At 32.9% G+C, this 20313-nt stretch overlaps 2 protein-coding genes across 10 annotated transcripts; one reads left to right on the top strand and one right to left on the bottom strand.

Annotated features, from left to right (window-relative positions):
- Positions 1–603: 603 nt before the first annotated feature.
- On the bottom strand, positions 604–7713 carry LOC131940744 (F-box only protein 47). 6 transcript variants are annotated; one of them, XM_059299517.1, is made up of 10 exons: positions 7602–7713; positions 4972–5151; positions 3930–4097; positions 3612–3688; positions 3269–3455; positions 2913–3083; positions 2603–2764; positions 2220–2362; positions 1942–2101; positions 604–1249 (listed from the first exon to the last, which is right to left on the bottom strand). In XM_059299517.1, the coding sequence occupies exons 2-10, from the start codon at positions 5147–5149 to the stop codon at positions 1149–1151; spliced, it is 1347 nt and encodes a 448-aa protein (XP_059155500.1). In that variant the 5' UTR covers positions 5150–5151; positions 7602–7713; the 3' UTR covers positions 604–1148. The 6 variants fall into 6 exon arrangements, with proteins under 6 accessions (XP_059155500.1, XP_059155497.1, XP_059155501.1 ...); XM_059299514.1 differs by lacking the exon at positions 7602–7713 and adding an exon at positions 6460–6557 and having other exon boundaries at positions 4972–5200; XM_059299518.1 differs by lacking the exon at positions 7602–7713 and adding an exon at positions 6460–6546.
- Positions 7714–8939: 1226 nt separating this feature from the next.
- Positions 8940–20100, top strand: LOC131940769 (CD151 antigen). Of its 4 annotated transcripts, none has more exons than XM_059299565.1 (9): positions 8940–9056; positions 14662–14736; positions 15117–15308; positions 15508–15582; positions 15731–15829; positions 16107–16263; positions 16377–16531; positions 17278–17361; positions 17557–20099. In XM_059299565.1, the coding sequence occupies exons 2-9, from the start codon at positions 14689–14691 to the stop codon at positions 17647–17649; spliced, it is 903 nt and encodes a 300-aa protein (XP_059155548.1). In that variant the 5' UTR covers positions 8940–9056; positions 14662–14688; the 3' UTR covers positions 17650–20099. The 4 variants fall into 4 exon arrangements, with proteins under 4 accessions (XP_059155548.1, XP_059155549.1, XP_059155546.1 ...); XM_059299566.1 differs by having other exon boundaries at positions 8974–9035; XM_059299563.1 differs by having other exon boundaries at positions 9016–9060.
- Positions 20101–20313: the final 213 nt, after the last annotated feature.

Here is a 20313-nt window from a genome sequence, read left to right as displayed (position 1 = left end):
TACACTAAACATGAAACAAATGGTGATTCTGTGGGTATTAAATATAAACAACCTCCTGAGAAACTAATCACAAATTCAAACAGGTAGCAAGTGTTAGGCAGATTGAACAAAAACTTGTTACGTATAAAAAATGAACAATACTTGAAGCACATACTAAGCAATAAAACCTAATTTTAAATTTAAAAAAAAAAATTGGAGAAGTAGTTAATGATCTAAAGTTCACTGACAGCCTTGTGATTCATGCAACTGCCATAGCTATAAAAGTTGCATTTGTCTAGAGAGACAAGAACTTTTTACTGAAGTTTTTATTTTACATAATTAATATAAACAAAATATCACAGATCTACTACAACAATTTGATTAAGATAAACTTTTTGTTATCACAGTTCTGGGACAATTAAGGGAAAAACTGGTGTAAAATCAACCAACATCTTCAGCTCTTGGCTATCATGAATATTTTACAAGCAACCTAGTTTCCTAGTTTATCCTCAAACCCACTACATTATTTAATTATTACCAGAAATTACATACTGATTTTTAAAATGTATTGTTATGTCTTAAAATTAGTATTTTAATGAAAAAGTAACATATTCCTAGCATAATTGTATTTAAATTCATGATTCAAAATGGATGATTTTTATCAAAAAACGTTCTTACTTTTAACTTTAGTAACTGCACATGTATATATTAGGAATAAATTAAAATCATGATAAAATGAGAAAAACTAATTAGCTAAAACCTTTGATAAGTAATAAATAAAAGAACTACAATAAGATATGAACCTTTTAACACAAATTTCTATCTGTACAAACATAACACAAATTTCTCTTAACTTACTAGGCTCACAAAAATAGTTATTTTACAAAAAGAAAATAATAAAAACATTAATATTACTAATATTGTTTTGTATAATCAATAACAATAACAAATGATAAAATCATGTTTGTTCACAAAAATGTAATGGTCATGAGAAGATGTATTTTTAAGGCCATTCAATAAATTAAACACTGAACAAAAGAACTGAAGTCCCCATTGATACAGAAAAATGGCTTGTTAGTTAAATGCTCATTTAAAAATTATGTTGGGTTTTTTAATATGAACTTTTTACCATTCAAACAGAAAAAAAAAATAATGAGTTACCAAGACTGTTAATGGGGTATGACATGTTTATATGCAAGCTGGGCCAGTTTCTTTGTAAATTCTGTCAATGCAGACACATGGTAGAAAAATTCATTGTCGTTGGCATCATCTGAAAAACATTTCAGGGAAGGAAGGAAAGAAGGCACAATTTAATAATGCGGTCTAAATTAAAAATGAAAAGAATAAACAAAATAAAATGCAGGCTTGATTGCATCAGTTATGATTCAATTAAATTTTAATATATTGCTTTGAAATATTTTTTAACATTAAAATAATTGCTAATGCATTTCTTGCACTTGTTTAGCTTAACTCTTACAGTCAGAATGAGGTTTTATTGGACTAGTCTGAATGGAGTTTCAGTCCTAAATACAGTACTTTCTTTTTCCACTGAAAGCTACTTTAATACACAATACTTGAATGTATAATTTTTCAGAAAACTGATAGAGATATGAGTTTTTCACTTAGCATTGTAAATGAAGAACATCAATCCAAAGCACTCATGAAGAATAGCAGTTATTGTGGTAAACTGACATAAAATTTACTGCAGCAATAAGATTTTCACAATCAGAATGATGGGTAAGTTTTCTTATTAACATAACAACCTTGCATTAGTAAATGTAATTACTAGTGGTTAGGTTATATGGACCTAATAGACCAACATTTTTGTATTATATGTTTATCAGTATGAAAGAAAACTGTGTTATCAGGAATAAAACAAAGTCAAATTCACATTATCATTAGTATAAAAGCCTTAAGTCCAACAAATGAAAATTGAAAACATCTAAATAATAATGTTTCTACCTGAATCAGTGAACTCATGTGTGTCCAACACAAGCTCCTTAAATGTATCAAGGATCCTGTTGAGCAGTACAAGTTTGTCTCTTGGGTTTTCTATCACACTTATAATACAGTCCAACATTGTCATGACTTGAGTCAAGTTGTAATTGTGTTTCACACAAACCTAGTCAAGAAACACCAAATATTACTATTTGTGTACTTAAATTTCTTTTCAAGTGTTTAACTAAATCATGGAATACAAAACTCAGTTTTAAAAAATAAAAGCTGAAACTGTTACTTACAAGGCATAAGGAAGTAATAATGCTAGCCAGTTCAACATATCTGCCATTTATTGCTTTGCTGGCCAACATTTTAGTGGCAATACATTCCCCACATGCTAGCAGTAAGCCAGCAATATTTTCAACTAACCAATCTTCAGGTGTACCTGAAGATAAATAGTCATGAATAAATCTATATCCATGTATTAAGAAAAATAATATGAATTGTGTTCTAGCTTATTTCTTATGTAATACACAAAATAAATCTATAACTAATTCAGAAAAATGCAGCTTGAAGAAATAACCACTGAAATAACAATGCTTACAGAAAAAAAAAAGTGCTTTATGTTAACTTTGGGTGTTAAAACATGTTAACAGCTAAAGACAAAAAGAAGATGTGAATTTACTTGTCATTTCATCAATGATGCATATAATTTCATCACTAGACCATTCTGTACTATGCAGGTGAAGGATCTGCAAAATACTTGAAATGCTACTGAAGAATACAGTTGAATGTTCATTATCAACAGGTGTTAGCTCACTCATTTCATGCCACTGTATTTCACCACCTTTAATAATCAATAGTAAAATATTTCTGTTAGAATTCATTATTTAAAAACTTGAGACTTTTTAAGGAAACACTTGGGCACAAATACAAAAATAATCTATGCAATAACCAACTAATTAGTCAAGTTTAGAAAAGAATATGCTTATTACCTGTGAAGTGTCCAGAGTAGAGTATGTACAACAATCTTGCCTGAAACACAATTGGCCATGGCTTTAAAATTCGACTAATCCAAAAGGCTTTATCTGATACTGTTGTACAGGGGTCCAAGAAAATGCGCCTGAAGAACTGTCGAACTCTACTCTCAAGCTGACCATGTGAACCTAATTGAGAACACAGTTTTTTTTTTAATCATTCTTTTACTAAATCATTTTAACTATGGGATTATTCAATGTTGATTCAAAACTAAAGAAATTAACTGAATGTCATAGTATTATTTCCATTGCTGTGGAAATAATAAATTTTCTATAACTAAATAAATTTGAAAAATTACTTCTTATTGAGCTACCTGGTTTGCTTGCCACAACAGTCTTTATAAACTTAGGCATGAACATGTGCTGACAGACTGCATCAAATGCTCTTTGGCATTCACTGTCATCCCAGCCAGCGATAACAGTGTGAAAAAATTTACCAAAACACATCAAGGCAAGACATCTGGATGGGTCTTTACACATATCTGTGTTACAACAGGCAACCTAGAGATCAATTTAGAGAAATTATATATTTGAATTTTCAAACATTTTTAACAACTGTCTTTTTTTTAAGATGACACAATGAAATTACTTCTGAAATGCCTTCTGAAAATTTAAAAACTGAAGGCTTATTTTATTTCAGAAAATCCAGTTACTCACCCTAGTTAAAAATTCATTGATAATCTTCAATCTATCTTTAGTTGCATAAAGACATGTTGATCTTTTCATTAACAATCCTATTTTTTGCAGATAAATTGTGGGCATTAATCAAACTAATGCTTTTAATAAACATTTTATGTTTGCAAACAGTGCAAAGTTCACATATCATCACAACAGTGAAAAATATTAGTATGCAAGTAAAGATGTAAACACAAAAACAGAAAATAAAAATTAAATGTAACTTTGGTGTTTTTAAAGCAATAAAATACAATATTTCAATAAAAAATATCAGTTTTATATTCATTGAAAGGAAATTACCAAGTTTATGGTATTTGCTCATCATTTCTGTCTGTTGGTCTGAAGACAAAAACACATGTATATCTTTGTATGAAATAGAATGAGGACCTGAAAATCTTGTAACTCTGTACCCTTCAATCAAATTTCTCATTGCTTTGGATGATATGGTTAACATGCTCAGATCTTCAACTGTCAAAGATAATAATATAACAATAATGCCAGATTTATTTTTTATCACCAATAATTTGATACAAGCAAAATTAACAACTCAATATTGTCCATTTGTTAGTATTTTAATATTTACTAGCATAAACTTTAATCAACATACATCTTATTTCAGTCAGGTTACAATTCAGGTAATATTCCTCCACTAAGAAACCCAAGAAATATTATTACTGTAGTCAAATAAAAAAAAAACACAGTCTATCTAGTCTCTAAGGAAGTGTCTAATGAAAAATCCTTGTGAATATGCTAACACCCATAGAATAGTTTCAAATACTTTTTATGATTTGTCCTGCTACAGAATATTTACACTTCTTGTATTGTTACAATTTATTTTTATTTTCTGAAGTTCCAACAGCCACTGAAAGTGTTTGATTGCTCCTTGGGGCCATGGTTAGTTCTATACAGGGATGTTACTATATGTTTAGGGCTGGTTTCTCCAATAAATTATTTTTGTTATCTGCTAATGGGAGCTGTTACTTTTTTTTCCTGATGCTTGATCTTCATTATCTGTTATTGTTGTTTGCCGTCTGTTTTAAAATGTACTTGAGTCTCTTCAGTTGCTTCTTATAATTCACCCACCGCTCCCACTAAATGTAAGGTTTCTTAGTTCCCTCTGACAAATTTAATCTAAGCACAGTGACTCTGGAAAACTTACACTGAGCTATACTGAAAGTAAAATTAATCACTTTTACTGACCTGTATGATGCATATCTACAAGACTATGGCACGTATGTTAAATGAATTAAACACCAGACAGTCTTTCCTTATTTCTCTGTTTTAAAATATGTAACACTTTTAATGGAGCCAATTTTAGGATAATACTATCGTTCCGACTTACTTGTCAAATACTGAAAAATGTTGAATCTCAGCTCAAGTGGAATAAGATCAAAGTATCCTAATGGATATGTATGCAAAGTCTCAAGTTTCTTTGTGCACCCCTGAAGAATCTTTTCTTTGTAACAAAGTCTGTCTGAACGTCTAGGTTTCTTGCTTAATAAATAGTTCTTTATGTCCATTGCTAAACCGTTGAAAACAGTGAAACACCACATACAATTTCAAGAATTTGCCTGTTTTTAGGTATAAAATATAGATTAGTAATGAGTTGCTTTTAACCAGTGTCATTCTCATTTGTGCTCAATGTCACCAGAGCTGGAATCTAGATCTAGATCTAGAAAATCTAGATTCTAGACCCCTAGATCTAGATCTAGGTAGATCTAGATCTAGGTAGATTGGTAAAACTCCATTTTAGCGTATTTTATTCCCCGCTTGACATTCACCTCCAGTTCAGCGTATTTTATTATAAACACAACCGAAACACACAAAAACGTTAGGAAAACACCGATCTACTTATCCTTTTTTTTATAATGCGATTTTTTATTAGAAAAGGTAAAAAAACAAAAAAAGCATTAGATTTTAAGAACTGTTCCAATTAAATATCGTGTGATCATCAGCGGGAGAAAAATCCTTACACGGTCGCGGGTTCACCGTGAGTTCACATTGACTTTAATAAAAAAATTATCAGCATACATCATAGCTCGGGCAATAGCTGTTTGAAATTGTGTTGGCCTCAGTTTTGGGGTCATTGTAAGTTCATTAATGTTTATTTATAGTATCATGCCTGGGAGATACTTGTAACAATACAAACTTAACCGCCTTGTAATTGTGAGTTACGTTTACGTACTTCACCCATTGCCATGAAAATTCTGACACACGAACGTTGCACATTCAATATTCTAAATTTTGATTTTTCTCAAGTTTTAACAAAACTAAATTATCAAAATCTAAAACAAAGTCAGTCTCTTTGTTTTTTTATTCATTTTTATTAATTTGTTAAAACAAAAATACAATACAAATAAATGAATCGTGTGTTCCTAATGTTTTGGTGTGTTTCGGTTGTTATAATAAAATACGCTCAACTGGAGGTAAACAAGCAGCGGAGAAATAAAATAGGCTAAAATGGAGGTTTACCGGTAGATTTCCAAATATTTTACAAAGAAATCAATGAATGAATCAAAGAAATCTAGATCTAGATTCTAGAATGGCTTCAAATTTTGCATATAATTAATCGATGAAAAGACTTGAAACGTAAAAGAAAAATCAAGTGAAATGTATTGTATTCACTATTCATTGTTACCTGTCTTTGTCAAGTCTTTGTGAGTCAGACAAGACTGCGCAACCGTTACGAATATTAATAATAAAGTTGGAGAACTAGAGAAGTGTTGCTTCCGAGATTTTTCCAAGAGCAATAAAATAGAAAACACTTAGAATATCTAGATTCTAGATCTACATTATGAAGAATTACAATTAAGCGTAATTATTTTATTACTTGCAATAGTCTAAATGGCGTAGGCCTGATAACAACAAAAGCCTAATGGGAAAAAAACTAATGACACTGATCCTAACTTATTTTAAATTTGAGTGTTCCGAAACTTTTGCTAATTATTAATTGTAGTAGTCTCCCTTACATTAAAAAATGCCAATGTCGTCTGAAATTTTTACTTAACTTAATAATTAGATCTAGACCTAATTTTTAAAATCATGGTTTGAAATGAATTTAAATTTCTATTAAAATTAATGTTTTTTTTAAAGTGTAGCATAGTATTTTATTTTTAATAAATTGTATATACACCTAACAATCTGAACGTAGTTGAGTTTGACATCGATCTATTCACCAGACTTCCAATCAGGCAACTCTTAGTGGGAGGGGCGGGACAATGATGAAGACAACGAACGATAGGCGTGAGACACAAGAACAAATGCAGACGCATGCAGAGTTTCTTCCAGGCATCTCTTTTACCGCCCCCCCCCCCCCCCCCCGAACGAAATGAAATTTATATAATTTATATAGAAAATATATACTTTCAACAGTGTCCGCCCCCTCCCCCCCCCGAAGAAAGTCTACCGCCCCCCCCCCCCCCCGAAAATTTCAAATGCCCCCCCCCCCCCGGAGAAAAAAGTCTGGAAGAAACACTGGACGCATGTATTACAATGGGACATAACAAATATTCTTCAACCAAAACGCGTATTTGTTTATATACATGCACATAATATCAATTATCATGATTACCGATGTTTATTCCAGACTTTTTTTCTCCGGTGGGGGGGGGGGGGGAGCACTTGATATTTTCAGGGGGGGGGCAACATTTTCCGGGGGGAGGGGGCAAACTCTGGTGATTGCCATTACACAGTCAAGTTACCGACTCTATACGCCCTACCGTAAAAAAAAAATTGTTTGCTCTAAAAAAAGAATCAATTTTAAGGGCAAGAACCATGCACCTATCCTATACACTGAGATTTGATTATACCGGTTATCGCCCTTTTAATTCAACACCATTAGTAAACTAACTTTTATAAATTATATATGCTCAGAATAGGCCTACAGTCCAGAAGTAAAGATCTACAACCTGACTATATTCTGCCGTGCTACCTAAATTACTGTGTGGTCATATGGTAGACAGTGAAACTTACCCGAAAATCTCGAGCTCCGATACTGGGCTTGAGTCTGTAGGGCATCTTCGAGTCCAGCAATCTCTGATGGATGCCTGCATGGTGTTGACCACAATATCCCTTGACCGAGAAGATCAAGTTTGGTCACCTCTAGACTGAGTATTCGTTAGTTATGTAAACCTTCCTTATGAATGGTACTCATCAGTGACGTATAGGCGAGATACTGTCGGGTGTCACCCGGTGCGGCGCCTCACAGTGTCACCTAAAGTTTGCAGTTGGTGTCACCCTCCCCCCCCCCCGGTAAGAGCTTTAAAGTATTCACATTTAATACTAATAATGTTTATCTATAATCGGTTGTTAATGCAGCTTGGTGTAGCATTGTTAAATTTGTTTTTCTCTATAGCTTGCATGTTTACGTCATGGTGTCACCCGCCCCCTCCACCCTCCTTCCTTGTCGGGATCGTCATTATGTACCTAAAATACTTTCTAGCTCTACTTAATCGTTCACTGAACTGGCAAAATACATATTTATCATATTTATTTTGCATTTTTTTCTTGGTGTCACCCCCTCCCCCTAAATGTTGTCACCCGGTGGGGTCCCCGCGAATTCTGAGTGACAGCATTAAACAGAGGCGCCAGAGGCGTAGAGGCCAATTCCGGCCCGGAGCGAACCATCCATTTTGCTTCCCCCCCCCCCCCTCTTCCTTGGGAAAGGTCGGGGACATTATTTTTTCCCAATAGCTGTCCCTTCACAGTTTAAATTTTAATGACACACAATCAATTGATGTTGAAAACAGTTAAATAGGTCTGAAAGCCAAGTAGCAGTCTATTTTCTTCGACTGTGTATAATTCAGTAATGCAGCTCTTAAAGCACCTCATTTTTTACTACGTGTTTGGCGCCCCCTAAGGTAGGCTCCTAGTGTAGCTGCCCCTCCCTTCGTCTCCTAGCTACCCCTCTGATGTGTACACGAGTGTGTAAAATATGTTAGTCATGTGTCTCCTATAACATGAGGTGCGTACAGAGTTTCTTCCAGGCATCTCTTCGGGGGCACCGCCCCCCCCCCCCCCCCCCCCCCGAAGAAATTCTACACGTGAGAACTGACTAACGGTGTTAGTCATCAATTAGAGTGACGATCGATCTTTTCGACAAGACGGGATTACCTCCCGTAGCTCAGTGTCACAGCTACATCCTTGACCACTCCCTCCCCCGCCACAGTAGATTATATGCATGTGGCCTACTTTTACTTTAAAGGGCACTTGAATAGAAACAAAACTTTTTTCTGTATGAAGGCGGGAGGGGTCGAATGGGAGATGTTAAGACTAAAGGATGGGGCTATAGGATGGAGGGGTGACGCTTTTTGGCATCCATTAGTTTATCGTTTGAATCGGTTACTTCCGCGTTTTGAAAATTATTTCTAATCACCTACGTTCGAGAGTTAGCTGCCTTTCTTGCAGGTGAGAAAAAGAAAAGAACAGGTGTGTAAGTACAATTTAAATTACGATGTTAAAGCTAATGCTAATTATCTGTTTTTAAATCATAAATCTACACACATTTATTACTTTAAAAATACAATATACAGCATACCTACATACTAATAATAATGAATTGCATTCACAATTATTAATTATTGTTACATTTGTTAGTGTTAGGCCTATAGAAATGCGATGCCCTACTAGTACACTCTATGTAGTAGAGATTATATAATATATATATTTAAATATATTATTATAGGCCTAGATCTAGGCCTGTTAATAATAATACAGACCTATAGTAAAGTATGCCTATACTATAGACCTATGGTATTAGGTCTATATATATAATATATAGGCCTATAGCCTAGCAATAGGCCTAATTAATTATTCTAGGCCTATACTATGTCTACAGTGGCGTAGGCAGGGGGGGTTAGGGGGGGGGTCATAACCCCCCCCATAGACCCCTCGGTATATATAAAAAGTATGAGGGGGGGTGCAAATCGAAAGTTTGAGGGGGGGGGGGGTGCAAATCGAAAGTTTGAGGGGGGGGGGGGTGCAAATTGAAAGTTTGAGGGAGGGTGCAAATCGAAAGTTTGAGGGGGGGGGGGGTGCAAATCGAAAGTTTGTCCCCGGGTAAAAATTGGACCCCCCCCTTGAGACGATCCTGGCTACGCCACTGTATGTCTATATGTCTTTAGATAGGCTAGACCTTTCTACTTATTGTCCTATAGGGCCTACAATATAACTTATAAGCTGATACTATTAAAATCAATAGCTAGGGGCCATAGGCCCTAACCATTACATTAACCAAGCTATAAAGTAAACTACCATGACATAAACCTGCTAACTAAAGAGAAAACATTGGTACATTGCTACATCCAGCTGTATTAATTACTTACTGACTATAGGCTAGATAAACTATATTACTACCGACTGTGCACACTTTAAAACTGTAACTAGTATCAGACGGGGGGGGGGGGGATGCCAACTGCAAAATTTACAGAGTAAAAAAGGTTTTGTTGAGTATTTTGAATAACTGATAAGTCAATAAACATTGAGGGGGCGTCACCAAAATCTAATAATTTATTCCACATGAATTAATTGTTGAATTAATGTAACGTGTGCACAAATTGACGACATCAGGCTAAAAATGGGAGGGCATTGATACCAATTGCAACTATACATAGGCCTATGTAGGGGGGAGGGGGGTGACACCTGAGGTGTATACAGGCCAAGGCCCATTAAACATTTATATAGGGCCTAATACAAATTATATTCTAAAATTATAGACTAGTTAGTGCTACACTACAACTACTACTTCCCTCTAGGTAGGCTATTTAGACTACGTGGGTCATCCATAAATGACGCCTAACTCGTAGGGGGGAGGGGGGTCCGTAATTTTGTGACGATGTGGGGGGGGGGGGGTTCAGATGTTGCGACGTCACATTTTTGCATTATAAAAAAGCAGTGTTAGAAAACGAATTTTAGACGTTATTTCGCGTTTTAGTAAATTGTAATTGTTTTAATAAATTGAAATAGTTTAGACAAGATTTTGGAAAAATATTGATGTTTTAAAAAAATTCAACTGCAATTTTGAGGGGGGTTGTAGGTTGAGGTGTGGCGTCATTTTAGGGGGGGGGGGGTCTGGCTTTTTGTGATGACGTGTGACGGAGGGGAGGGGGGAGGTAAAAATCGTCAAAAAAAGCTTGACGTCATGGATGACCCCTAAGACAAGACAGTCCAAAATTCCTAAAGCTACTTACTACTAGTAGCTAGTCGTAGTTTGCTGAAGTAATTAGTCAAGCCTCCAGCTATTGAACTAAAAATTTAGTGTGACAGAATATATATCCTGCTTTAGAAGCTTCAAGGAAAGAAAACATTGTAAAATAGGAATAATTTTTCTTTCTCTATCCTAACATTTATTTCCAATAAATAATGTTTTTATGTTGTTGGTAGGAAATAATTAATATGGTTGAAGCTAGGAGAACTTTTAGTGCTGGAAGTGCTAATTATGGTTAGTTGTTTACTATTTAGGGGTCATCCATATATGATGTCATGATTTTTTAAAATGATTTTACCTCCCCCTTCAGTCACACATTGTTACAAAAAGCCAACCCCCACCCTCCTTAAAATAACTTCATACATCAGCCTACAACCCCCCCCCCCCCCCCCTCAAAATTGCAGCTGGATATTTTTTTTAAAACATAAATCTTTTTTCTAAAATATAGACTGATCTTTTTCAATGTAGGGTATTTAAATCAACTTTTTTGTTACAATTTAGTTATACAGTTTTCTAAAATGTGAAATAGTTAAAATTCAGTTTCTAACAATTACTTTTTATAATGCAAAATTGTGACTGATCATTCCCCCCCCCCCCCCCCCCCACCCTTATCACACATCATTACAAAATCCTATAAAATAGATTTTTTTTTAATTTAAAAAATTTAATTTCTAAATCTTTGGGATTACAGCAGTGCAATGCCACCTTTTAAAAACTTTGTTTTTTAACCAAAAAAAGCTACTACTTGTAAACCTTTTAAAATTTAATTTTCAAAATTAACATCATTACTTTACAATAGATAGTTTTTACTCTTTCCAACTGTTACATTTGTTATTAGTCAGAACCCAAATAAGATATGGGTTGTTTTCCTGTTGAGCTCCTCTTGATAATCTTGTCAGTCTGGCACTAAAGGGTTAGTAAATGTAACATTAAGTAGAGTGATCTCCCTTAAGTTCACTAACCTCTGTATAAAAGTAGTATAACTGAATGGATAATTTTTTTCTGCTTGAATAATTTGGCTTTACAAAGTTGTGAATGTAAACTGAAATTTCTAAATTTAGACCATCTAGACATGTGGTGTAATGTGGAGGTCTGACAGTAATGGCAGTGACCTACATTCACTCATTTTGCTTACAGGCAATAGAGAAATTTTTTCAATCACCTTCTAACAATGAAACTTACCTGTTCTAATTCGGTTGGGGTATTTTTTTTTTTTTAAATCGCAAAGGATTTTTCCAAAACATGTTTGAAAATAGTTTTATTTTGTTTTTTCAAAAGTTAACTACAGAGTTTGTGAACTGGTCAGATCAACTGAAATCAATAATACTATTAGTATTTGATTCATTAAAAAATACAAGTCCTGTCCATATTTTTTGTGTGCAATTATTGATTTTTCATAACGTAAGTTTAAAATCAAGTTCAGAAAAACAACACAGCTGAAGAATACCATAAATCAGCTATTTTCATGTCCTTTGTGTTAGACACACCAAACTCAAACAACTTATGTAATCAGTTATCATTCTGTTTGTATTAGGCGCACCAAAGCCAAACAGCCTTTTGTTATTCTGTGTGTGTTAGGCACACCAAACCCAAACAGCCTATATCCAGTGTATGATCAATGTGGTAGCATTAGACAACTCTTGCTGTCATCTGGTTTATTGCTTTATGGTGTCATTGAGTTTTTGGCTTGCTTTCTGATTGGTGGAAAATGTAATAAGGAAATGGCAAGTTTTGTGAGGCTATAGTTTGTTGTAGTTCTTGTAGCTGAGTATAGTTGTATAGTTGGTTGTAGATGTTGTAACTTATGCTTCATCTGTTGTTGTGTGTCCAGTTTCTAAAGTGTGATCTACTGGAATTAAATATATTGAAGTTGAATAAACAATAGCCAATCATTTCTTTGTGGATAATCTGGAACACATTATCATTTGTGAAAGCAATGCAGTTATTACTAGTTAGAAACTGTCAGTGTAATGAGAATGGTCTCCCTAGGGCCAATAGAGTTTGTTAACTTATTAGGTGCTTGAGTGTCACATAACCAGTGTGATAATGTCACATCAGAAAAATTCTCATAGAGAGATGGACATCAGTACAGTGGACCCTGCAGTCCAAAAGAAAAAGGTAGATTGTGCGGGTGCGGGTGATGAATATGCAAACCCGGTATTGTATAGTTTTGTGTAATCACCACACACAAGTCCAATTCAAGATATGTTCTTTATTTACACAAATCAATTGTTCTACTTCTGCCTAACTAGTCTATACTATATGCTGTCTACTAATACTACTAACTATGCACTCCCATGACCAATCCTAACATCTACCTCTAACTTTCTACCTAACTCTACATTTCTCTGGCCATTCTCTATCGGTACCTATCACCATCTGTTTTCTCCCCCACGCTTCAGTGGTCAGCTGACCGTCCCATGTGACTGGTCAGCTCCTGTGTTTCCATTGGTCTGTTTAACTAACTAACCTACAGTCTGATTCTACCATCTACTTGATTTCTAACCTAACTAGCGTCATCCCAAAATGCAATGCTTCACATGTGATCTCTGTGAGATATATTCAGAGTTAATTGATGATTACACTGAATATATTGTGGGCTAATTGATGATTACACTGAATATATTGTGGGCTAATTGTTGATTACACTGAATATATTGTGGGCTAATTGATGATTACACTGAATATATTGTGGGCTAATTGATGATTACACTGAATATATTGTGGACTAATTGATGATTACACTGAATATATTGTGGGCTAATTGATGCTTACACTGAATATATTGTGGGCTAATTGATGATTACATTGAATATATTGTGGACTAATTGATGATTACACTGAATATATTGTGGACTAATTGATGATTACACTGAATATATTGTGGGCTAATTGATTTCAATGAGATATATGAGGGTTAATTGATTTCAATGAGATATATGAGGGTTAATTGATTTCAATGAGATGTATGAGGGTTAATTGATTTCAGTGAGGTATAATGAGGGTTAATTGATTTCAATGATATGTATGAGTGTTAATTGATTTGACAGTAGTTCACCTGTCAACATTTCTTCCTTCTGAATCTCTGGACACTTTTTGTCATAAAATAGCACGAACATATATGTAAGATTCCATCAGATCTGACCTTAGGTTTCAAACTTTGTGTTTTGTAAAAGCTGTGTTCAGATGGAATATTTTAACACAACCCACCATTTACTATAAAGTTTAATAAGTAATGGACATTGCCCTTTGAACTAATACCAAAAATATTCTGTCAATAATTTTTAAACGTTGAAACTATAGAAGAATGATAAATTAATCTATCCAGTATAGTTACATTCATTCTTTATTGAATAAAGTTCTCTTGATTACATATCTACCTATATAGCCCAATGTGGCTCATGTAGACTAGTAAAATTAATAATTAATATTTAGTTACTTATTAGGAGAGTTTTTATATAAAATGCTCTAAGTTAAAATTTTATTGTACAAATGTTTTTAAAAAAAATACATTGTGTGTTGTATAGATTTTTAGAAATGTTGTATTAAATATACAAGTGATTGTATAATTTTTATATCATCGTAATTCTTTTTATTACTAGAGAAACATACAAGACTGTGGAGAGCTTGAACTGAGGAACATAGGGCCTCAATTAGAGCTCCCCCACATTTCCTAACACTCTTTTCAGCTTTTCCCAGATCTTTTCTATCCTTTTTTATATAGTATATGATAGATAAATAATGTCCTATTTTTATTTTATATAATATGAGCATTACCCCTAAACTTCTTTGTAATCACAGCCTAATGAATACTTTTTTGTTCTATAGGAGCCCCCTAGTGCATGCTGTAACATCATGAATTGCTTCAAAATACTCTTGTTTATCTTCAACATTTTTTTTATAGTAAGTATCTCCCACTTGTTATTGAATTGAGCCCAATGTTACAGTTATAAATATTGGGATACATTCATTAAGCCTGTGTGCAAACAGCAGTCAATTGTAGTTGAAAGATTACAGCTATCCCATGATGATTACTGGCATAACAGTAAATTCTAGTTGTAGTTTGTGGCAGTATAGGCCTACCTACCTGACTAAATGTTATTAAGATTTTTTTGTTTGATTATGTTTTAGAGTTTGAAAATCATTATAAATAAAATTAATTAAATATTTAACTATGATTGGTATAAACTGAATTTAAAAACTTAAGAACACATGCTTAGTTTAAAATAAGTTTGACTTAAAACACCATTTGAAATGCATTTGCCAATTTTTGTTGGTTACAGCTGGTGGGTATAGCACTAGCGGCTGTTGGCATATGGAGTGCTGTGGCTAAGATCTATGTATCTCACGTCATTGGGGACAGCCTGTTTGGGGCTGCGTCATACCTGCTCATTGCTGTTGGCGTCTTCATCATCATTGTCTGCATCCTGGGCATACTAGGACTGTGTCAAGAAAATAAGAAATGGCTGATGATTGTAGGTTTAACTTAATTATTTCTGACATTGAAATTAGTCTCTAATTTTACTTATGTAGATCTAACAAAAGTGTTGTAATGGTGTTATTGCAAATATCAGAACTTGAGAGATTAGAACTGTATTAATGTTATAAATTGCTCTAATTGTGAATTTTCCAACTACTTATGAAATATTTTATAAAATCTATTTTCCATTTCAGTATTTTGGTTTCCTCATATTCAACTTCATTGTTCTCATAGTTGCAGCAGTATTGGCTATTGTTTTCAAGGGGGAGGTAATATATAATTTTTTTTTTCTTTTTCATGACCATACACTTATAATTTTTGTCATTTCAGTGTATACTAAGATACTATTGTTTCTTTTTTTTTAATAAATGTATGCATTTTTACCCATTTCTTAAAAAATAAAATAATTCTTTTCAGGTGGAAAATGTAATGGTTGATAACATGCGTGAAACCATGATAAAAAACTATGGTATTGACAAGGAGATAACTGACGCCTGGAACCAGCTCCAAAAAGATGTATGTTCTCTTTTGTTTAGCTGTCTGCTTGTAATTCTCTGTTGGCCTCGGGTTACATTTTCTTCAAGATTGTTTAGACTTACTCTAATCCTCAAAGAAAGAAATTGTGTTGCTTTTAAAGTGATTAATTAACATGAAATAACATAACATATTGACACATAAGACTCAATTGTGTTGTTCTCCAATATTACATTTGAGAGCGAAGAAGAAGGTGAAGAAACTTTAAATTTTAAAGTTTCTCACTGTCTGACTGGTTTACTTCTTTCTAAAATTGTAGCTGGAATGTTGTGCTTTAAGCCAAAAACAGCTGGGGAACTCTGTTCTGTTCTCCATCCCCTATAAAGATGGCAAAAACCCTGCAAATCCACGGGAAGAACAACTTCAAGATTCTTGGCCAATTTACAAACGAACTGAGTTCTACAACAGGCAGCTAAGTAAGACCACAAGCTATTTTGCTGGAGTGTATAATAAGTATCTAAAACTTTGAATACCTAGAATGTATCTAAAAAATACATCTAGTGTAATGTATGTACTGAACCTTCAACAGGAACTCAGGATGAAAAGAAATTTGTGCCAGAGAGTTGCTGTGTATATGACAACAAAATAAAAGACTACAAAAGTATCAAACATTGCCAGAATTTTCCCAATGGCCCACCTAATCAGTTCATCACTGATTTTAAGAATGATTACCTTCACTACGCAGTAAGAAAAATAACTTTAATGTAGTTAATTGACTCACTTTTTAATACAATGCTTAAACTAGTGCAGTAAGAAAAATAAATTTAATGTAGTTAATTGACTAACTTTTTAATAAAGTGCTTAAACTAGTTTGCTATTTTGAAATATTTTTTTATAAATTTAAATTCTAAAGCTATTAGCAGTTGCTATTTTTAAATATTTTTTTTATAAATTTAGATTATAAAGCTATTAGCAGTACGCCTTATTAGATCAGTGCATTAGTTTGAACTTATATTAATGTTAAATGGTTAAAGGGGCTATAGACTTTTGTCTAGGAGAATAGATGAGGGTTCAAAAATTTTGATTTCACATTGATACATTTAAATTTTATTTTAGCTGAGTTGTGGCTGGCTATTTAAATATTTTAAAAGACTTTCTAGTAAATAGTGATAAAAATAAATCAATATACATAACCTTGACCCAGCTCAGTTAATATGTGAGGAAGAAATTACTTTTCAAATAAGAATATTGTAAAAGGAGCAAAGCGGGGAGATCTGAAATGTGATGACATTTATAAGGGTGGATGGGATGGGGACAATGTTCTGATTTTTTATAGTGAGTTTTAAAAAAAACATGACATGTTTTACAGATGACTTACTCAGATTCTTTCTGTTGTACTCAAGTAAGCTAGCTCTAGATAATATCTGCACTATTATTTATAGAATGTTCTATCATGTAGGTTTTATCAGCTGTTTTTTTAATTCCCTCAGGGCTGTTATGAAAAAGCAAAGGATTTAGTAATGGGTCAGTCTGACATAATAGTTGCTTTAGGGTTCGTGTTTGCATTTATTATGGTAAGCTTAATCATGTTTCTTAAAATGATTAAATGCTTAAAAAAGAGAATAATCATATATTACACTAAAAGGATTTTGAATTTTATAATGTTTATACTCATACTTAGTTTTGATATTTTTGAATGAGTATTAACTGTATTTAGTATTATTTAGTCTTCAATTTCTAAGGCTCTGAAATAAATATTCTCATAACAGATTGCTGGAATGGTGATAACATTTTTCCTTCTTCGTTCCTTTGTCGATGTGGATGATGAAATAAAGCGGAGACGTGAACCTGATAATTTATAATTAATCATAGGTCTGCTAGTTAATTTTTCATGGTTAGTTTGCTATTGTCTGTAAATTAGGACAAATATCAGTTTTATTGTTTTCAAGTAAGTTTTTGAAACTTCTAATTCTTACTCGAGAATTTTATACTGGTTTGTTAAAATATTTTAACATTTTTATTTTTCCTCGTAAATCATTAAATATTTTAAGAGAAAGCTCCATACTATTTTAAGAACCTGTTTCTTTTCCTTACAAAAACTTCCTAAGCTTAAAAATTATTGTATATAATTAGCAAAATATTTTTAAATGTGAGTTAGAAAGTCTATTTTGAATGGCCCATTATAGGTCTACTTAAAACAAGAGTTTTTTGGGAAAAAAAACTTTTGAGTAATTTTCCTGGAAGTTTTTCACTTTCATAGTCATAGCAATTTTGATATCACTTAACATTTGGCCCCCTATTAAGTCATTCTCTGGTATTCAGTATTACATTGTATTGTAGAATGTCTAGTTTTTTTTACACCGTCAAAACTGACAGTGACAAAAGTGCCCCTTCAACAGGGCCAGCGAAAATTTTACCCTGGACATTTAGGTCACGGTGGTAGTGGAGGCAGGAAATGCTTGTGGTTGGTGGGTTTGATAAAATGGTTATGTCTATTACAAAAAGATACAATTTATTTGTCTGGAGCCCATTTTGTCAGGAGACAAATATGACAGGAGCTTGTTTGACGGTAGTCAATGTTGGGGCCCTTTTATCAGGGTCATTTCAAATGGGTCATTTTGTCTGAGGGCGATTATTCAGGGGTCATTTTGACTGGACCTTTTTGTTATAGATCATTTTGATGGTGCACCATAGTTTTTAGGTCCTTACTGTACAATAATGGCAAATTTTCCTACAAGGTTTCCAGTTTTAAAAATACTGGTTTGGCTACTCCGTCCTGGAGGAGTTTAGAATAGTCTGTGTGGTAATCTCATTGTGTACTTATTTTAATTTTCTTAATTTAAGAGTAAATAAAAAGAAGCCCCAACATACTTTCTACAGCTCCTACTATAGTTTTAAAACATCCAACTATTGACAGATCAAATGAAAAAATCCAAGAAATGACTTGTTACATTTGTATTCCAGGGTCTGCTTGTTTTATGTAAACACTTCTCAAAGACAATTTTATAACACTAACACTTGTAAGACACCATAAAATCAATGCATCTTTTAAAGAAATTCTATTTACAACTCAGCTATCAGTTAAAAATTCTTAGTAATTTATCAACTATGCAAATGGAAATTTGTTTTGTAATTTATCTTAGTATTTGTAAGTTATAATTTAATATAATTTCTAAATTTCTTCTTTTATTGCTTAACACAATTTTATGTTTATATTAATAATATATACCACTTTTATTTTTAGACTTAATTAGTTTTACTTAAAGTTCTTTTTAAGCAAAAAATATATTTTAGTTTTGTATTTACATTTATATATTTATCATCTTATAAAAAAAAAGTTAAGAAGTATTTATTTATAAGGGTAACAAATTACATTTGAATGTCCATTTGCAATAAGCCCCCTTTGAATGAAACCTGTTGCATGAATTAAATATTTTTTTCCATGGCATTTGCTGTTAACTTGTCAGACTTCTTTCTGACAACACTTGAAATCCTAACAGCAGGCAGCCATCATGCTTGTTCATGAGTATATTTTATTCCAGTTGTTTGTTAAATTCCAGTTTTTAACAATGCAGTAACATTCCATGTCATTTGACAACTTAAAAATCCAATTTGTCATGTTTGTATTAAAGCTTAGCTGTAAAGTTAATTATTTAAAAATATTTTCTAAGAGCCTTGAAAGATCTTCATTTTGCAATTTATTACTGGTTAATAAATCCATTATTTCTGTTCTTTGGATATTTTTTATCCGGGTGATTTTCATTGTCCTTTTCAAACAGTTTATGTAAAGACTGTCAGATTTACAACTATTTATGCAATGCAGAATTTACGTATATTTCTACAGAACAAATTAGAGTTATATTTCTGTTTGAATCCAATGCTCAAATTTGTGCAGTTATTTTAAAACTTAAATTTTAAAATACACGGCCACCATTTTTACCACCCAAATGTAAATAGTGCTCAGGTGAACACTGAGCTAGATGTGGCAGTTTGTGTGTTTGTTTGTCAACATGGCTTTTGTATGCACTTTTTAATTCATTTTGCACATTTCTATCTAGCCAATGTTCAGCAATTGTCCATTTTAATGATTAAAAGGTACAATATAAAAATTATATTTTTTTTACAAATTAAGTGAAACTATTTTTTTTACTTGGGCAAAATCAAGAGAAAACTATATTTGTGTTTCATTCCTGACATTTAATTTTTTTGTTTAGTTTATTTCTGTTAATTCACAATAATTTCATAATTAGGTACTTTTTAACAAAAGGCTTCATTCAACAGTGTAAATATTTCTCACATTTTTTATATATGTGCAAGAATAAACTATACATTCCTTGCCTGTGAGTTCATCTTGTTTAACTTTGTATGAACCAGATTTGGTGGATTTATATGGGTATTCAATGATTTATTTGTATACCCTGTGGTTAGTAATGAAGTGTAATAGAACTTTGTTAGTTCTCTCCGTATACAAAAAGACAAGCTACCAACCAAGAAGCATCTGTTTTACCCTACTTAAATCAGGTACT

The sequence above is a fragment of the Physella acuta genome, unplaced genomic scaffold (genome assembly GCF_028476545.2).
Source record: "Physella acuta isolate Inbredline_101_S28 unplaced genomic scaffold, ASM2847654v3 ptg000329l, whole genome shotgun sequence".
Classification (NCBI taxonomy): Eukaryota; Metazoa; Mollusca; class Gastropoda; family Physidae; genus Physella; species Physella acuta.
This window is presented reverse-complemented; position numbering and strand designations above follow the sequence as displayed.